This window comes from Lagenorhynchus albirostris, chromosome 1 (assembly GCF_949774975.1).
Source record: "Lagenorhynchus albirostris chromosome 1, mLagAlb1.1, whole genome shotgun sequence".
In the NCBI taxonomy this organism is placed as follows: Eukaryota; Metazoa; Chordata; class Mammalia; order Artiodactyla; family Delphinidae; genus Lagenorhynchus; species Lagenorhynchus albirostris.
The window spans coordinates 135,225,624-135,243,511 of record NC_083095.1 but is presented as its reverse complement, the minus strand read 5'-3'; the positions used below and the strand labels follow the sequence as shown (position 1 = coordinate 135,243,511).

Below are 17,888 nucleotides of genomic sequence, written 5' to 3'. Positions count from 1 at the left end.
ATTTCAAATTACACATTAAATACAACCAAATAGGCAGCAGCAGTTTTATTAAGCATCAAAGTCAGTGGGTGTGTGTATGGTGGAGTGCCTGGTAATGGGATGATGGGGTCGGCAATGTCCAACAAGATTCCAGAGTAAGTTGGGTGTTAGGTGCGTTACAACTGAGCGCTTTCCCTGCGGCACACTGGTTAGCCGAGCCATCTTCCCCCTCCTCCCTCCCCCAACACCCAGCCTCCTGTTAAGTGAGCTAGCAGCCTGTTAAATCTACCTGGAACTAAGGCCAAAAAGTCAGCCCTTTAGTTCTGGAAAGAGAGTTGATCTCACTTGTCACCCAAACAAAAAGCAATACTTCTTTTAAAACTATCCACACATGAAGCCTCTCGGCATAAGACCTGGCAAATGTAGATGCCAGGACCGTACCTGACCCAGAGAACCTAACAGACTTGCCAGAAGTGCATGTGCCCAGACTGAAGAGGACCTGGGGGGGGGTCAGGAAAATACTCAGCCTGCCACCTTCAGGAGAAACCCGGGAAGGACGACCCCTGATTACTTTTTTTGCTCTTGGTAAAAGGAGTCGATGATATCTTTGTACTTCTCTAGGACTGTGAGCCGTTTCAGCTTCATTGTGGGACCTAAAAGAGAAATTGGAAGAAATGAGTGAGGGCTGGGCTCTGAGGTGTCTGAGAAGGTGTGTGGTAAACATCCAGACTCAGTGAGTCCCAGAACTCTGGAATTAAGCCAGACCAACAAGTAGCCATCCTCCAAGATGGCCCATGGTGATCCCTGCTCCGTGGTCACACCGTTGTGTGGCTCCTTCCCACACTGTACCAGGGTTGGTCTAAGTGGCCAGTAGAATGCAGAGGAAGTGGGGTAATTTACATGACAACAACTGATAGGCAAATCATCTCTGCATTTCAGTGAAAGTTCATACGATGTTGGATGTAATGCTTTGATTGCTTGTGATGGGGTAGGGGAAAGCCCTGGCCAGGGAGGGCCTCTGGCATCACTTTTCTTGGCCTTGGTTCTCTCCTCTAATGCAAGGTCAAAAGGGCTCTGATTTGGGTAGCTTCAACTCCATTTCGTGCTAACTCATACTTGGCTGTGTGTAACTGGAGACTTCAAAATCAAAGCCATTTATATAAACTGCTTAGACAGGACACCTATCTGGTTGACCTTGCATTCAATTTGCTGGCACAAGACAACCAGATAAGCTCAGGGTCTCTGATAGCAGCTCAGCATTACTGTGGATAGTTGCATCTGGGTTCAGCCTTGATGGGTCAGAGGGAATCTCATTGAAGGAGCCATTTGCATACCCACCCCGCCATGCCATGAACACCCCAAGATGCTATAACCAAGAGCGACTTCATCATCCAACTGAGGCCACACCAGAGGCCTTTTCTGGTTCTGTGGACCATGGCCCAGAAGGGCTTCCACCCTTTACCTGTTGCATGAGCTGACTTTACAAAAGATTATGGTGGTCTCACTCCCTAGAGCCAGATGACTCCAGCCCAAACACTAACAGGAACTTGGTGTCTGCCTGGTGGTCCCATTGTGATTTCAGGGGAAAATGGTTCCTTAGTCAAAACAAAGTTAAATGTTATAGGTTCAAATTAATGAATTCCAGCACATATCTTATATACTGAACAGGCCCTACCTAACCACAAGCCCAGGCACTGAGCAATCAATGTCCTCCCACAGGAAGGAGGTGGGTGTCATCCAAAGTGCTGTCAGGGACCTTCTGTTTGCCATGGCTGCTTCCTAGTGGGCACCTCCCAGGCTCTGCCATGGCCTCTGCCCTCCTGCACAGCCCCTGCAATAGTGTAAGGAAAGCACCTACCCAACTCTCCACCCGAAATGGAGAAGTCCCTCTCAAGAACGGCCCACTTCTGGATGTGGTAGGGTCGGGCAGCTGCATTCATGTTGACTCTCTGGATCCCCTCTTCAATGGCCTGATACACGGCCTCATCCTTCTTCCCCACGACCTCCGATACCGTGGCAGCTTTGCTGCCCACCCTCTGGCAGAACTCCACAGCTTGCTCGGTCAGATTATCAGTTGGGTCAGAGGTATCAGGATCCAGAGTGCACTGAAAAGCCAGAGATAGATCAAAACCAAGCCTCACTCCACAAGATGTGTGCCCTGGTCTTGGAGTAGGTCACACTGCTGATCGTCAAGGACGTGGATCACCGTGAGCTCTGTTTCAAAGAGACAGTTCTAGAATGAGTAGGATGCTACTCGGACTGCGTTGAGCCCCGTGGTGGGGTGGAAGGAAGGGAGGCCTGAGATTGAGATGACCTCAGCCAGTGAGATCATCTTTTCAAACAGGGACCATAATTCTGGCCCCATCCAGTACCCTGGTATCAGATACCAGATTGGTTATCTGCTGAGGGGACTGAGGGCAGCAGCGCTGTGTAAACTGGACTGTACTGGAACACAGAAGATCATCGGGGCAGCATACTATTAACTGTATTACCAGGGGCAGAAGGGATTTCCATGCGCTACGGCTGCCCCTTAGGGCAGGCAGCACTGACTAGTTATTCCAGAATACAGTCATGAGATCCAGACATGTCCTGGTTGAACATGGCTACTGCTGGGGTCAGACCCACAGACCACCCACTGGCTGCTCCTCCAGAGCCAGACCCCAACCCCCCACCCCCGACACACCTTCAAGGTGAGCAGCATGGACAGGAACTTCCTCTGGTCCCCGATCAGCACGGCATTGCTGATGATGGGTAGCTCTGTCTTCACGGCCTCCTCAATGGGCACAGGGGGCACATTCTCCCCGCCAGCCGTGATGATCAATTCTGGGGAGGCAAGGCCAGGGCCCCAGCACAGGCTTCAGTCCAGGTGCTCAGACCAAGCACACCCAGACTCTGCCTGGAGAGCCGACCCTCTAAGCAGGACCCAGGCTCGATCACACATCTGCCTGCGTGATTTCCAGAAAGGTGTTTACCCATTCACCGAGCTTCAGTTTCCCCTGGGAAATTGGGGCATGGGATTCCCACAGGGATGCTGAGGGCACTGTATCCACTTGGGCAAAGTAAGCAAAGCACCTCTTCCATGGAGGTGTCCCCAACTTACTTCCCTGGGAGAGCCAAGCTGTTCATGGGAAATTTCTTTGAAATCTCATGCTCTATTTTAAATTTTATGTCCAATTTGTGTTCTACTCTGCCTCATATCCATGTTTGCATATAAAAATACATATTTATGTCCTCAAATTTTCTGGAAAGACTTGCCTTGTTTATCTAGGGACTTTGAATCTCAGCTCTGTCATTTACTAGCTGGGTGACCTTGGGCAAGTTACTTAACCTCTCTGGTTGTCCTCATTAATAAGTCGAGGTAATGATAGCATCTTTCCCATGGGAGACAATAGTAAGTAAAATGATGTCATTCAAGGTGTGTGGCACTTAATAAGGGCTCAACACTTGTAATGGGTATAAATTGTGGTGGCAGTATAATTCCTCCGACGTCCCAGCACAGCCTCGAACCCAGCCAGAGGCGCTCACCTTTGAGACGCCCAGTGATGTAGAGGAAGCCGTCAGCATCCAGGTGGCCTGAGTCGCCCGTGTGCAGCCAGCCGTCGGCATCAATGGCCTCACACGTCTTGTCCTCCATGTTCAGGTAGCCCATGAAGATCGTGCGGCCCCACAGGCAGATCTCTCCGATGCCCTCTGCATCCTCATTCACCAGCTTCACCCGGCAGCCCGGCACCACCTTGCCGGAGCTGGGGGGATGGAGGGGCCGGGAGGCATGGTCAGAGGGAGCAGTTTCCTCCAAGCCCTGAATCAGCCCCTAGTCTGATCCATCTAGTCTTCACCGATGGCTAGAATGTCCTTTCCCAGGGTTTTTGTAATTTAATAGGGTCCTCAGAGCTGAGACGTAGGGCCAGTTAAAGGTTTTTAGGTGAATGAATGAATCAGTGGGGGAAATCCTAATGGGACAACTTTAAGCACTGTGATGGGCAAGCAGGGAGGGGAGGTGTTTAAAGCACAACAGAGAATCCTTCAACTCACTCCCTAGAGCTGATTGCCCCCTACCCCATACCAGAGGACCAGCCCAGTCCCCCCAGCTCCCATCCCAGATGAAACCAGGGCTACCAGCAATGCTGGGACACCCTCTAACACACCCCACCCTACTGGAGGCAGAGGCCAAAGGGAAATTCCTCCATCAGAGCCCTGCTCAGGGAACCCCTGGGCTGCAAGGCTGTTTGCAACCACAGACCCAAGTGACACTGTCACAGAGACCATCCCCACGAGACTCGGGCCTGGTCAAGGGACTTGGCCCAAGATAGAGCTGTTGGCACTCAGGGACCCATAGTCCAGTGGCCTGGGCTCAGGGACCTAATCAGCAGGGGGCGGCACTGAAGGGTGTCAGCCAGGACGTGCAGGCTGGCATATGTGCTGAAACCTGGGCCACACCTGTAGAGCCGGTAGTTGTAGGGGCTGGACATGAAGTGAGGGCCCGAGGTCTCGCTGAGGCCATAGCCCGCATACAAGCGGATGTTGAGGCCCAGGAAGAAGTGCTGTGTCTCCGCGGTCATGGGGGCTCCTCCGTAGAAGTTTTTCTGACACTTGGCAAAGCCCAGTGCCTGGCGGACTTTGGCTAGCACCAGGTAATCTGCCAGCCGGGTTGTGAAGGGCTTCAGATCGCTGGTGGGAGAGGGAGAATGGCTCACGGAAGACAACACACGCGCACACACACACACACACACACACACACACTTGCATTAAAAGGGTGGGTGTTCAGTGGGTACCCGGAATGGCCGTTCCAATGATCTATTCTGATTGGTTAGTGGCGATGCTGAATCCACTGCTAAATATTTTTAATATTGGCCCTGCCTGTGAACATGCATGTACACCTAGGTGTGTACACGTAGTTATGTGCAAATACGTCTTGAGCTGGGAAGTTAGAAAATCAGATTCAGCTGTGTATGCTTGCACAGACAACACAGATGCACGCAAGTTCGCACACAGTAATACACACTTGCAGAGACTTGAAGTATATATGCACAGACACAAACATGTGTCTGATCCCATTTGAAGCTCTGGAATGGGTCATTCACGCATATTCACTTTTCATGTCTGTGCAAATGAAGCCCTAAGTGCATTGACACGTGTACATGTCTCATGAGACATGATACCGTTTCACAGACACACTAGTAATGGAAAATATTTCTAAACAGGAACAGGCCAGATTTATGCCATTGATCCTCCCACAGCACTGTTTGGGAATTTTAAAGCAATCGAAAGGCTGTGGGCGAGAGATGAGTGGTCACTTTGGATTATGGGAAGGCTGGAAAACCCCCATCACTGTGGCCCCTTCTCTATAGCCACCTACTGAAGTCAGGAGGAGACCCCTCAGGAGGCTGCCAGGAGCTGCTCCCAGGGAGGTAAATGCCACCCCAGAGGGAGCAAGTCAGTCCTTGCAGTCAGACCCAAAGATGGGGTGATGGTCTCCTGTGGGATCTGGCAAGAGAACAGGGGCTCAAGCCCAGCTACTGATGGGGCCTCTGTGCAGCGGTCTGGACAAGCCTGGCCAATGGGGCCTGGACAAACCTGGCCTATCAGATCCTAGGTTGTGTCCTGGGGTTATGACCCAGCCCTGCTGCCTCCCCAGGCCTCCTGCCCCCGGCCCTCTCTACCTGCTCGGGCAGGTGAGGTTCTGCTCCAAGGTCACTGACATGGCCCACAGCAGCATCTTGCGCCGGATGAAGCCAGACTGAGCCGCCACCTCCTGGATCCGCTCCATGATCTTCTCCCACACCCGCGGCACCCCCATGTGGGACGTGGGCTCCACTTCCCTCAGCGTGTTCACCAGGCTCCCCTGTTCGCAGCCAGCAAGAGACAGGGCTGTGGTTCAGAGCCGGCCAGGAGCCAGGAGGCCCCTGTCACCAGAGTCAGCGTGCACACACGCAGGCATCCTGTATACAGTAGCTCACACAGGTGTACGCACACACCGCATGCAACTCATGTCACATACCGTCGGCTACGACTCAACAGCCATCTACTCACTGCTCTTCTTTGCTAAAAGAACCTTGATGTAGCTCAGATACCAGGGTGGCCAGATGCTTCAGAGTACCTCAGTCCCCTCCCAGTCCTGGGGGCAGTGACTTTTTATTAGTCTAACTCAAACATGGTAATCCCATTCCCTTAAGCAGTGACTGGTTGATGAATGGACATGGGACAACATTTGAGCCAATGTAGGGGAGGGGGAAGTCTGCTAGGGGGCTCTGGGGACGTTCTCCTCATGGTTAAAAGAAGGATCCCAAGCACAGGTGTAGTTTATGAGGCTGGGATGCAGGGCAGGGCCGTGGCCATCTGTGACCATCCTGTGATCTTACTCTGAGTGTGGCCCGTCCTAGATGGCGCTGTGGACCCACACACCACTCTGACTCAACTTTCCTTTATGTAATATCATCAGTTTCCCTTCTTGTTTGATCATCTGAGTCAGGCTGTGCTAATTGCAGTTGAAAGGATTCTGACTGCTAAACACATGGGGAACCGGAGTGCTTATGGTACACACACAGGGCCCACAGACACAAGCACACACTCAGGCAGGCCCTTGCACACACACTTGGACACCCACTTAGGCAGAGAGGCAGACTGACCTTCAGGGCATCAGTCTCAGCAAAGCAGACCTGGGCCCCCCACTGGATGCCTGTCCACAGGTCATAGATCTGGGCAGCAATGTGGCTGAGGGGCAGGTAGCTGACCACCACCTCCTGTTGGACTTCTGCGGGTTGGATGTCACCAGCCTGGCTGCCGTAATGTGCTGTCCATGTGATCTGGCGGACAGGCAGATGGGGCCTGGCAGTGTCTACAAAGCCAGCCCTGGAAGTGTTCACATCTGTGGCCACCCTGTGGGCTTGGGCTACTTCTTTGGAGTGTTCTTTGAACACCCTAGAGGTTGTTCACCCTCCTGGGCATCTCTGCAGGAAACACCCTGGGACAGGCCTCCCCCTCCCAATCCCCACCATTTTGCTGGGCTCAGTCTGTACCACAGACTTAAGGGTTGTCCTACTTATCCCAGCTCCCTGAGCTGAGGGACTGAAGGAAACTCCCTGGGAGTTGTTAGGGCAGGGCCACTGCCCAGATCCACCCATAGCCCACCCCCACCCATCTGGGCATCTGTCCTACATTGTCTTGACTCAGCATCACGCCCTTGGGGTTCCCAGTGGTGCCTGACGTGTAGACCAACACGCAGCACTGGTTAGGCTGCTGGGCATTGATGATGGTGTCCAGGGCCTCCTCAGTCACCTCATTCCCCAGATCCATGAACTGCTCCATCTGCGGCCAGGTGGGAGAGTGCAGACAGGCCAGGTGAGCTGGGTAGGCTCACACAGACCCCACCTGCCCCACACGAGCCCTCTACCCATACCGTGTACACATTGGCCATCTTTGTCGGAGGAGGTTCTTGAAATATCACTACTGCCTTCAGGTGTGGCAGGTTTTTCCAGATCTGTATTGACAGGAAAAATAAATGGGGTTTCATTTTAAAAAGTCACCTCTTGAGAAGAGCCCCATCTCCAGGTGTTAGTCAGCCTGGCAGGCACCTTGTGGCAAAGGTTGTTGGTCCCCAGCTCTGACCTTTCACTCAGCAGGACACTTGCCACCCTTCATGCATGGTTCCCCATCATGAGAACTTTGAAGCAGCAAAGGTGGGATAAGCAGGGGGCAAGGAATGACTTCTATTAAAGGAAAACCAGACAACCTGGGGTCTGGCTGAGTGCAACAGGGGACTGTGTGACTGCAGAAGAGAGAAGAGAGGAAAGGGTAGAGGGAAACCAGAACTCAGTTATCTCACTGAGTTGAGGTGTCAGAGGTCAGAGTTCAGGAAAGCCGGGGTGCCTAGAATTTGTGGGACAGAATACCAGACAGGAGAGAACTATGCAGAGAAAGAGCTCTAGAAATTTCTTTAGGGGTCATCTTGATTCTTTGGCAGATTATCAACCTGCACAGGCATAGGTGAAACTCCGTGAAACTAGATGAAGAATAAATGCTGGAGGAAGATCAAGGACTGGGGCTAGAAGACAAACAAGAGCATGTACGGGGCCAGAACTGTTTGTGTCTCCATCAGCCAGAGTGGAGGGACCTCTGGAAATAGAGACCCCAGAAGGGTCAGGTCTTCGGTCTGGGGCTAAATTAGCCTTAGAGGAAAGGCTATCTAAACCTGCTGTGAAAGGCTTAATTAAACACAAGTCTCAAAATGAAATTGAAAGAGAGAAAAAAAATGGAAAAAATTAACCTGCAGGAGAAAACTAAGAAGCCTAACATATGTGTAATTGGAGTTCCAAGAAATATTTTTGTTAATTGAAAAAAGTCTGAGAAATTTCCAAATTTGATTAAAACTATAAATCCATCAATTCAAGACTCCCGGTGAACCCCAAGCAGGAAAATCACAAAGAAAAACCACACCAAGACACAACATAATCCAACTGTTGAAAACCAGTGACAAAGGAAAAAATCTTAAAAGCGGCCAGAAAAGCAAGATACACCATGTGGAAAGGAACATAGATAAGAAATTATAGACTTCTTATCAGAAGCTATGCAAAGTAGAAAACACTGGGATGAAGTCTTTAAAGAGCTGAAAGAAGAAAAAGGAAACCCTGTCAACCTAGGACTATAAACTAAATGAAAATATCTTTCAGAAAATGAAAGCAAAAATGAACAAGTTTTCAGACAAAGAGAAGCTGACAGAATGCATTGCCTTCAGACTTGTATTGCAAGAAATGTTGAAGATTAACATATATATGCTAATGTGTATAAAATAGATAGCTAATAAGAACATGCTGTATAGCACAGGGAACTCCACTTCGCTGTACAGTAGAAACTAACATAACATTGTAAAACAACTATACTCCAATAAAAAAAGTAAAATTAAAAAAAAGAAAGAAAATTCTTAAGGAGGAAGGAAGATGAACCAGATGAAAACTTGGGTTCGACATAAAGGGATGAAGAGTGCCAGAAATGGCAAATACGTGGGTAAATAAAAAGACATTTTTTTCCTTCCTTTAAAATTTCTTTGAATGATACTTGACGGTTTAAAATACTGCATTGCAGGAGTTATAACTCACATAGAATTTAAGTATAAATGACAATAGCACAAAGTATGGGAGAGAGAAGGAAGTACACTGCCGTAAGATTCCTACATTATATGTAAAGTAGTACAATATTATATTATAATATTATTTGAAAGTAGACTGTGATGAGTTAAAGTTGCATAGTGTAAGCCCTAGAGCAAACACTAGAGGGAGAGCTAGTAAACCAATGGATAGAATGGAATACTCAAAAACAAACCAAAATAAAAACAGAAAACTCCATCCAAAAGAAGTCATGAAAGGGGAGAAAAGGATCAAATAATGGATCGGACAAATGCGAAACAGCCAACTGGTAGTTTTATAGACAATTTTGTCAGACTGGATTAAAAGGCATGACCCAGCTATACGCTATCTATAAGAGTCTTGCTTTAAATATAAAGACACAGGTAGGTTAAAAGTGAAACAATGCAAACATATATACCATGCAAACGTCGATCATAAGAAATCTGGAGTGGCTATATTAATTTAAGACAAAGTAACTTTGGAGGAACAGTTGCCAGAGATAAAGAGGGACATTTCCTAATGATAAGGGGATTAATTCATCCAGAGGGCATAACAACCTAAATATGTGTATACATAACAGAGCTTCAAAATACACGAAGCAACGACAGAACCAAAAGGATAAATAGATAATCCTCAACAATAACTGGAGATTTCAACGTTCCCTTTCTCAGTATTTGTTAGTACAAGTAGACAGAAGATCAACAGGGATATAGATGACTTAAACAACATTAGAACACTATCAATCAAGTTGACATTATTAACATTTATAGAACATTCTACCCAACAACTGCAGAATGCACATTCTTTCAAATATGCGTGGAACAGTCACCAACATAGATCATTATTCTGTCTACCACACCTGCTGTGTACAAATGGGGTGCTTCAGGTAGCAAAGAGTCCCAGGTGATGAGAGAAAGTTCTTCCTTTGGAGAAGAAGCCCAGCTGATCAATTAGAAAACAAACATTTTCCCATGGCTCATGAAATAATTAATTCAGGCAAAGATCATCAGTGGAGAAAGGCTGATGGGGAATGTCACAGTGGATGAGCAGGTAGCCACCACAGGAATCCAGGGATGAAACTCAGAGTTCACTACGAGGTACCACCTGACATCACGTGCCTCTTGAGGCTGTGCCATGGGAAGTACACAGCGCCACCTATGGGTTGCTCCTGCCAATCACTGTCTAATCTGAAATGCATCAACACTTGCCATCTAACAGGAAGTGCAGAGGTTAGAGGGACAAGCTGAACAACAGCTCAGGACGGCTAACCTAGTTTCTGCAGCATGTCAGCGACAGAGGTTCTCACACTTGAGCCTGCGTCAGAATCACCAGGAGGCGTGGGCCCCATACCCCGAGTTTTGGAATCAGTAGGTCTGGGGGGGTTCTGAAACTAAGCTCCCGGGGGATGCTGTTGGTCCTGGACCACACTGGTGTATGGTACGGGAAACAAAAGGTGGGGCCTTTGTTTTGAATTAAAAGACTCTTAAGAGACACCACCAAATGCAACACATGGGCCTGGTTTAGATCTTGATTCAAATGAACCAACTGTAAAAAGACATTGCTGGTATTAGATGATATGAAAGAATTCTTTGACTTGTGTAAATAAAGGTGATAAAGTTACTTGTGATTAAGAAAAATGTCATATATGTTAGAGGTATTGAAATATTCGGGGGGTGAAATGCTGTGATGTCAGAGATTTGCCTTCAAATACTTCAGCAAAATAGGTAAACTGATGAAATGAGTGTGACAAAAAACAGTGATGATGATTAAATCTGGATGAGCACTCTATGAGGGTCCACTACACTCTTCTCCCTATTTTTGTTTATCTGGAAAGTTTCATAATATGAATTTTAAATAATTACCTAGGGTGGACTTTTCTGATTTAGTAGGTCTGGGCCTCGGTTTCTTCAGTGGTAAAATGGGGCAGGGGGAGGGCATTGGGATCAGATCAACCATCTATGCAGAGCGGTTGTCTCCCTGAGGGATGGGGCAAAACTATTTGGGGGCTTTTTAAAGCTCCACTGCCCTCCCCACTCTGGGGTTCTGACATGAGCGCCCACGCTGAGGAGTGTGTGACTCCCTCGGGTAAGGCTGTGGACGAGAGCTAACACCATTGCTACTTGGTAGCTGAGGCTCTCAAGGAATCTTAAACCGGTGGGGCTTCAAGCAAAGCTGGCCTGGGGGCACCTGGGTCAGAGGGCTCTGGCATCTATGAAGGCTCCAAACCTGAGGAAATCAGGGCCCCGATGAGTCCTAGGGGGCCTGGGACACCCCTGCTGTGCACTCTTCTCTAAATATTTGTCCCCTTTCTATGAAGTGAAGGGCCCAAGTGCTTGGGGAGGGGGAGGGCGAAAGGGGGTGCTGAGGACAGCTCGGGTTCACCTCAGTCTCTCAGAGCCGTTCACTTTGGGCCACTTTATCTGCACCCACATCTCCTCCCCCAATCTCAAGCATTTATCCAAATCAGACAGAATGGAGGCCCTCAGAATGAGGGAACCCTGACAACAGGATTCAAAAGGAGTGGAGACAGAAAAGGACTTCACGCAAGCTGAGGGAAGGCCCGTCCTGCGATCCAGATCCCACAGTCCTAGGAGACTGGAGACCACTTCTCCTGCCCTCAGGTTCAGGTGGGGAGCTGAGGTCCAGGTGATATCTCCAGAACTAGGGCCCAGCCAACAAGTCAACCCGGGAGCCTCCTTTGAGATGCAGGGAGCCTTGGAGGATCTCGCAGGCTACTGGGTGTAGCTGGGGCACAGAGGTGCCCTCAGGCCGCTGCATGCCAGCGTGGTGCCCATGGGGACAGAGCCAATCAGGGAGGGACCTTAAATGAATCAGGAGGCATCAATGCTCCAGAAAAGACCCAGCTGCCCCAAGAGGCACTGTTGAGCCCCTCCAGTGCCCTGCTGTCTTCAGAAGACCCTGCGGCACTTGCTGTGGCTTAGCCCAAGCCCCACCCTGTGGCAGCCCACACCCCCACTCCCCATCGACACTCAGACTTGTGTGCTCACGTGTCAGAGCCCTGAGCCACCCTCAGGGCACACAACTCTTCCCCGAAGGGAAAGCCATGGGGAACAGCAGGCTGGCTGGGGGATGTGGGGTATGTCCCTTGGACACTCTGGACCTCGATTTTCAGACCTGGCAAATGGGTCGGCGGCCATTGCCCTGCCTGTGTGCATGTGGTGGGGCGGGTTGCTGTTGAGAATGATGGAGGATTCTGGCAGGGAGGGTGGAAAAGCCCTTTGTAAGCTGGAGGTCTGTGAGGAGGCCCAGCCTGACCCCCATGGCCCTGGTCCCTTTCCCCCAAACCTTCAGGATCTTTTCCAGCTGCTTCTGCGTGTCGACCACGATGATGTTGGCACGGCAGTCATGGGCGATGTACCGGCAGGCTTCAGGGGAGCTGGTTGTGTAGATGCCAGTGACGATGCCACTGCAGGAGACCCAGGAGGATGCGTGTCTGGGCAGGTGCAGTGGGCCACCCCCTTGGCCCAGCCCCCTGCCCGACACACCCACAGCCCCCAGGCCCAGAGAGCTCCCGTGGCCCAGACAGGCAGCTCAGCACAGTCGCCCTAGGCAGAGCAGGGACAAAGGTGGTGCTGGGGAGGGCCCCGGGGAAGAGATGGGATGCTGGGGACGGGGTTGGGGGCCCCTAAAAAGAGATAACGACCCTCTCTCCGCTCTCTGCCCACCTCCAACCCACTGGAGACCCGGCCCCTCCCTCAGCCACTCACCCTGCGAATACTGTGCCCACTGCCGAGAAGAACCACTCCGGGGAGTTGAAGCCGAGGATGGCCACGCTGTGGGCCCGCTCCAGGCCGAGCTCCAGGCCAAAGGCAGACAGGCCGGGTCAGCCTCCCATTCTCACCAAGCCCCCCTTCCAAACTGCAGGGACCCTGCCGCCCACCTGAGGGACCACCCTCCCAGGCTCCCTCATTAGAGAGTGCCCTGGGGGACGAGTCACTCAACAGCCCTTGCTGCCCCTCCCAGGGCCTTCCCGGGGAGCCCAGACCTCAACCCAGTGCACCAGGCTTCTCAGGCCCCTTGAATGGGACAAAAAACGAGAAGCTCGTGTCCACGGCAAGGGCCCAGTGAACGTAAACCCTCAGCACCAGGCCAGAGTGGACAACTAGCTCAATAAATGGGCTGGTTTTTACTGTTATCCTTTCTAAGGGCTTGCCCAGTGGGGCGTCGGAAAGAGGCCTGTGAGGGCCAGAGCTGGAAGGCAGGGCTGGGGAGGGGAGAGGCTGTGCCTGGAGGGGCTCCCTCACCTTTAGGAAGCCCTTGGCGGCTTTGCGGGCCAGCAGGTAGTATTGGTTGTAGGAGATGTGCTCCCACATGCCCTGTCGCTTGAAGCCCAGAGCGCTGAGGTCCCCGTACTTGTCCAGAGCCTCGCAGAACATCCGATGCACAGTGTAGGGAGTCTGTGGGCAGCTGGGGTCTATGCGCAGGTGGACGCGCCCATCGGCCCGAGTTGTCCACAGCGCCTCCTCTGCAGGGTCCGGGAGACCACAGCTTGGATCGTGCCAGCCCAGGGTTGTCCCCAGGGGACCCTTGGTCCTACCTTAAGCAGAGCTCCCAGGCCTCTGTTCCCAACAATGCCTTGGGCACTGGGCCAAGGGGGCTGGCAGACACACCAGGAGGCTCCCTGGAGGGGGAGGTCTGACAGCCTTGAAGGATGGGCAAGGCTCTAGGGATGCAGCAAGGAAAGAGGAGAGAGAATAGCTGGAGGGGAGGAGGAGGGCTTGGGGACCCTAGAGACATTTTCCTGCCAGCTGGGATTTGCCCCCTGAGGGTGGGCAGTCTGCAGTGGATTTGCGGCTGCCCCAGAAGAGTGGGACTGTCAGATCCTTGGGGTTTCTACCCTTCCTCTGCCTCCTGAGAATGGGTTGGGGACAGACCCAATTGACAGAAGGTCAAAGCATCAAAAATAGCCCCTTCCAAGGGGTTAGAGGAGACTGAAAACCAGCAGGCTCTGATCACTAGCCTGGAAAATTTCCCAGTCCCAGGAAATAATCTAACCATCTCTGCTCATTCTTGCCTAGTGCCAGGCCCCATGCGAACGCCTCACATGGGGATCTCATCTAGTCTGCACAACATGGGTCTGGTAGCCCCATTTTACAGATGGGGCAGCTGCAGCTCAGAGAGGTTCAGTCATTTCCCCAAGGTCACACAGTGGGAAAGGTATGCCTGAGGCCAATGCTCACACTTGGGACAGTGTCCCAGGCACACCCTAGCCTTTTTTACTGTGTGCGGTAGGTGGAAACAGAGCTTTAACATTTAGTATGTGAGATGTGAGGTGAGCCGTTGAACCTCTGAGTCTGTTTTCTCAGGGGAAAGGTAAGGGTTTAGTTCTCATGGATGATATGAGGGTCAAAAAAATGAAAAAGCCTTGGCATATAGTTGGGGCTCAATAAATGCACACTTCTGTTCTTCCTCCTTTTTCTAAGTTCTCCAGATCATTTGCAAAGGAGGCTTGGATGGGTGGTCTACATCCTTTTGTCCATGAGGCCACTTTTTGGGGCCATGGCGGTCATTCTAAAAAGGTGACCCAAGGGTGGGGGAGTGAGGGCTGACTAGGACCACAGGGGCTACCCTGCCACCTGCTAGCCAGACCCATGCTGAGATGGAGAGGTCCCACCTCCTTGGATGTCCATCTCGAGGTGGGACCAACAGGGGTCCTGTGACCAGCCCTTCCCCGAGGCAGCAGATGGACTGATGACCTTGTCTCTCCTGTTCAACACTCTAAGGTTTCATGTGGACCCTGAAGTTGGCAGAAAGAGGTAAAGATCCTGGGGCTGGGACAGGAGAGCCCATCCTTCCTCCCATGGAGGCCAAGGATGGGGGACAAGGAGACATATTCCGGCCCAAGCAGAAGAAGGGAATGTCTGAGGCAGGGGAATGTCAGCCTGGGAACGTGGGCTGGGGCAGAGAGGAGGTCACCCAGTGCCAGGCCTTGTGTACTGACAGAAGTCAGAACCATGCTGGCTGGCGTCCACCACCTCCCCAGGCTGAGACCCACATCCCCAGGTGGAGGCGTGAGCCAGGGCCGCTGAGGACCCCTCTCCAATCACTTCTCAGACATCTCTAAGCCCCTTTCCCATATCCTGGGACCCCAGCCTGGCAGATCCCAGTGATCAACCTCTTTAGGGTCTCCAGTCCCTGCACAAGGTGAAAGTCCATTCACATGAGCAGACCAGGGTAAAGACACAGGCTGTGGAGTCAGGTCGACCTGGGTTCTAATTCCGTTCTGCCACTCCCTGCTGTGTGACCTAGGAAAGTCTTTCTCCTCCTAGCTCCATTTTAATCATCGTCAAGCGCAAAGGGTTGGAGAGGTTATGGAGAGACTGTAACCCTCATACAGGTGGCGGGAATGTAAAAGGGTGCAGCCATATTGGAAGCCAGTTTAGCAGTTTCTTAAAAAAATTGAACATAAATCTACTATACAACCCAGCAATTCCACTCTTAGGTATCTACCCAAGAGAAACGAAAACACACATCCCCACAAAGACTTGTACATGAATGTTCATAGCAGCATTATTTATAGTAGTCAAAAAGCGGGAACAACCAAATGTCCATCAACTGGTAAGTGAAAACTAAATGTGGCCTCTCCACACAGTGGAATACTATTTAGCACTAAAAAGGAACAAAGTACTGATACAGGCAACACCATGGATGAAACTCAAAAACATGTTCGGTGAAAGAAGCCAAAAGCAAAGGACCATGTATCGTCTGATTCCGTTTACATGGAATGTCCAGAAAAGGCAGAAATGATAGAGAGCAGATAAGTGGTTGCCTGAGGCTTGGGGTGGGAATGGGGAGTGACTACAAGTGCACCAAGGATCTTTTTGGGGTGATGGAAAAGTTCTAAAATTGGATTGCTGTGATGTTTGTACAACAGAAAATTTGCTAAAGATCATAGAAAAAGTGACTTTTTTCAATGAAAAAGTGACAAATCGTTACACTTAAAATGGGCAAATTCGATGGCATATAAAGTACACTTCAATAAAACTGCTTTTAGAAATGGGAGGAAGGGGAATTCCCTGGTGGTGCAGTGGTTAGGACTCCGCAATTTCACTGCTGAGGGCCTGGGTTCGGTCCCTGTTCGGGGAATTAAGATCCCACAAGGTGCGTGGCACAGCCAAAAAAAAAAAAAGGGAGGAAGAATGGAACGCTGACACACAACCTCCTCACCCAAATTGGGACAAGAATTCCGTGAGGTAGCCCGGCCTGCGTGCCCAGAGCCTGGCAGAGTCACTTCCCAGTAGCTGGTAGCTCTCTTCCTTTCCCTGGTACAGATTCCTCTTCGTGCTTAGACCAGAAAAGGCAAATTTCTCCTGTGGGCACTGCTAGATGCTCATGCTGCGCTCCATTTACCTGTTCCCCCAGGCTTGCCAAGATCATCACAGGTAAGGCTTACGCTCTGCTGTGAAAGCTTCCCTCAGCCCAAAGTTTTAACTCTAACTTATCATCTTTTAAGTTATAACCTTTTTTAAAAAATCACAAAACAATACATATGTGTTCTAAGAAATAGAAAACAATTTAGAAGTACATGATATAAAATGGGATAGGGCTTTCTTAATGCTGCCTGTCTAAGTAACCACTGTTCACATTTGGTGTATGTCATACTTATACAGATATACATACAAGGAATTCATTTTAATTCTGTTGCTGTTGTTTTTTTATCCAAAGGGAAAAAAAAAGAATCGTGTTACTATTGTATTACTCAAGGGTAGCAAACCCAAAATGCCCATAGGGGATAGGTAGGTAATGTACCAGCATCATAATAAATAATATATAAGAGTAAACAATAAATGAATGAAGTGCCCCAGAATTTGCATGTGAAACAAGAGGCACAGTCTTCATTTTCACAAAGAAATAGGCTCCCTCTCATTTTCCTTGAGACACGTGGCCCTTGTAGTCCACCTTTTGTTTCTCTGTTTTTTGATAAAGACAGAGAAGAGTGCAACGTTTTACTAAGGAAAGCTGCAGTACAAGGGTAGTGATCACTGCCCCGACTCCAGCCTCAGTGTCAGGGAGGCAACATGGAGTGGTGGGGACTGTGGGGCGGGGGGAGCACACGCTTCATCTAAAGGGGTGGCTGCTCCTTGGCTCTAGGATTTGGTGCCCAGGAGGAAAGGAACCTGAGGGCTGCCTGAAATCTGGTGTTTATGTGTGATCATCTGATTTTTAAATGTTGGCTCCTACATTCAGACAGCCATTAGCCAAGTCATCCGTTTTTAACTTCCGTGACATTAATGTATCTCTCTCATTGTGTGTGTGTGTGTGTGTGTGTGTGTGTGTGTGTGTGTGTGGCTGTGTTGATACGGCTCCGTTGGCCGCATCATAATTTCGTATCATCATGTACATATCACAACCACTTCCCCATTGAAAGACACTCAGATGATTTCCAGGTTTTAGCCCTTAGGCTTTCCAAAGGACAGATTTCTAGAAGTGGGTTTACTGCATCTGAAGAAAAAAGCACGTAAAATTTTGTTGGACGTTTTGGACAGAGTTCCTTCACCTGATTTCTTCTCTCCCACTAACTACACGGTTCTGCCTTTCCCCCTGTGTTAGTTTTTTATCTCATGGTGCCTTCGCTTTGGGGTTAAGGCATCTCACGTCCTTCTCAGAAGGAGGAATGAAGGAATGGACAAGGGAAGGAAAGGCAGTTGGTCCATGAGATCAGTCTCCTCTTAGCCCAGCTGCTTTGTGACGGGGATGAGAGGCCTGGCCCCTGGTGGACCCACGCCCTTCGGGAAGGGTGACCGGGCAGTGCAGCTCTGGCCCAGCCCT

General features: G+C 50.3%; 1 protein-coding gene across 1 annotated transcript in view; it reads right to left on the bottom strand.

Annotated features, from left to right (window-relative positions):
• Positions 1-158: 158 nt before the first annotated feature.
• Positions 159-17,888, bottom strand: part of ACSBG1 (acyl-CoA synthetase bubblegum family member 1) — a 47,855-nt gene continuing 30,125 nt past the window's right edge. Inside the window, exons 3-14 of the mRNA XM_060155074.1 lie at positions 13,364-13,584; positions 12,827-12,915; positions 12,405-12,525; positions 7,376-7,456; positions 7,135-7,284; positions 6,606-6,782; positions 5,640-5,821; positions 4,417-4,647; positions 3,505-3,722; positions 2,663-2,802; positions 1,838-2,084; positions 159-632 (exon numbers count right to left, since the gene is read on the bottom strand). Coding sequence (XP_060011057.1) covers positions 547-632; positions 1,838-2,084; positions 2,663-2,802; positions 3,505-3,722; positions 4,417-4,647; positions 5,640-5,821; positions 6,606-6,782; positions 7,135-7,284; positions 7,376-7,456; positions 12,405-12,525; positions 12,827-12,915; positions 13,364-13,584 — 1,943 coding nt within the window. The 3' untranslated portion in view covers positions 159-546. The remainder of the gene's footprint in view (positions 633-1,837; positions 2,085-2,662; positions 2,803-3,504; positions 3,723-4,416; positions 4,648-5,639; positions 5,822-6,605; positions 6,783-7,134; positions 7,285-7,375; positions 7,457-12,404; positions 12,526-12,826; positions 12,916-13,363; positions 13,585-17,888) is intronic.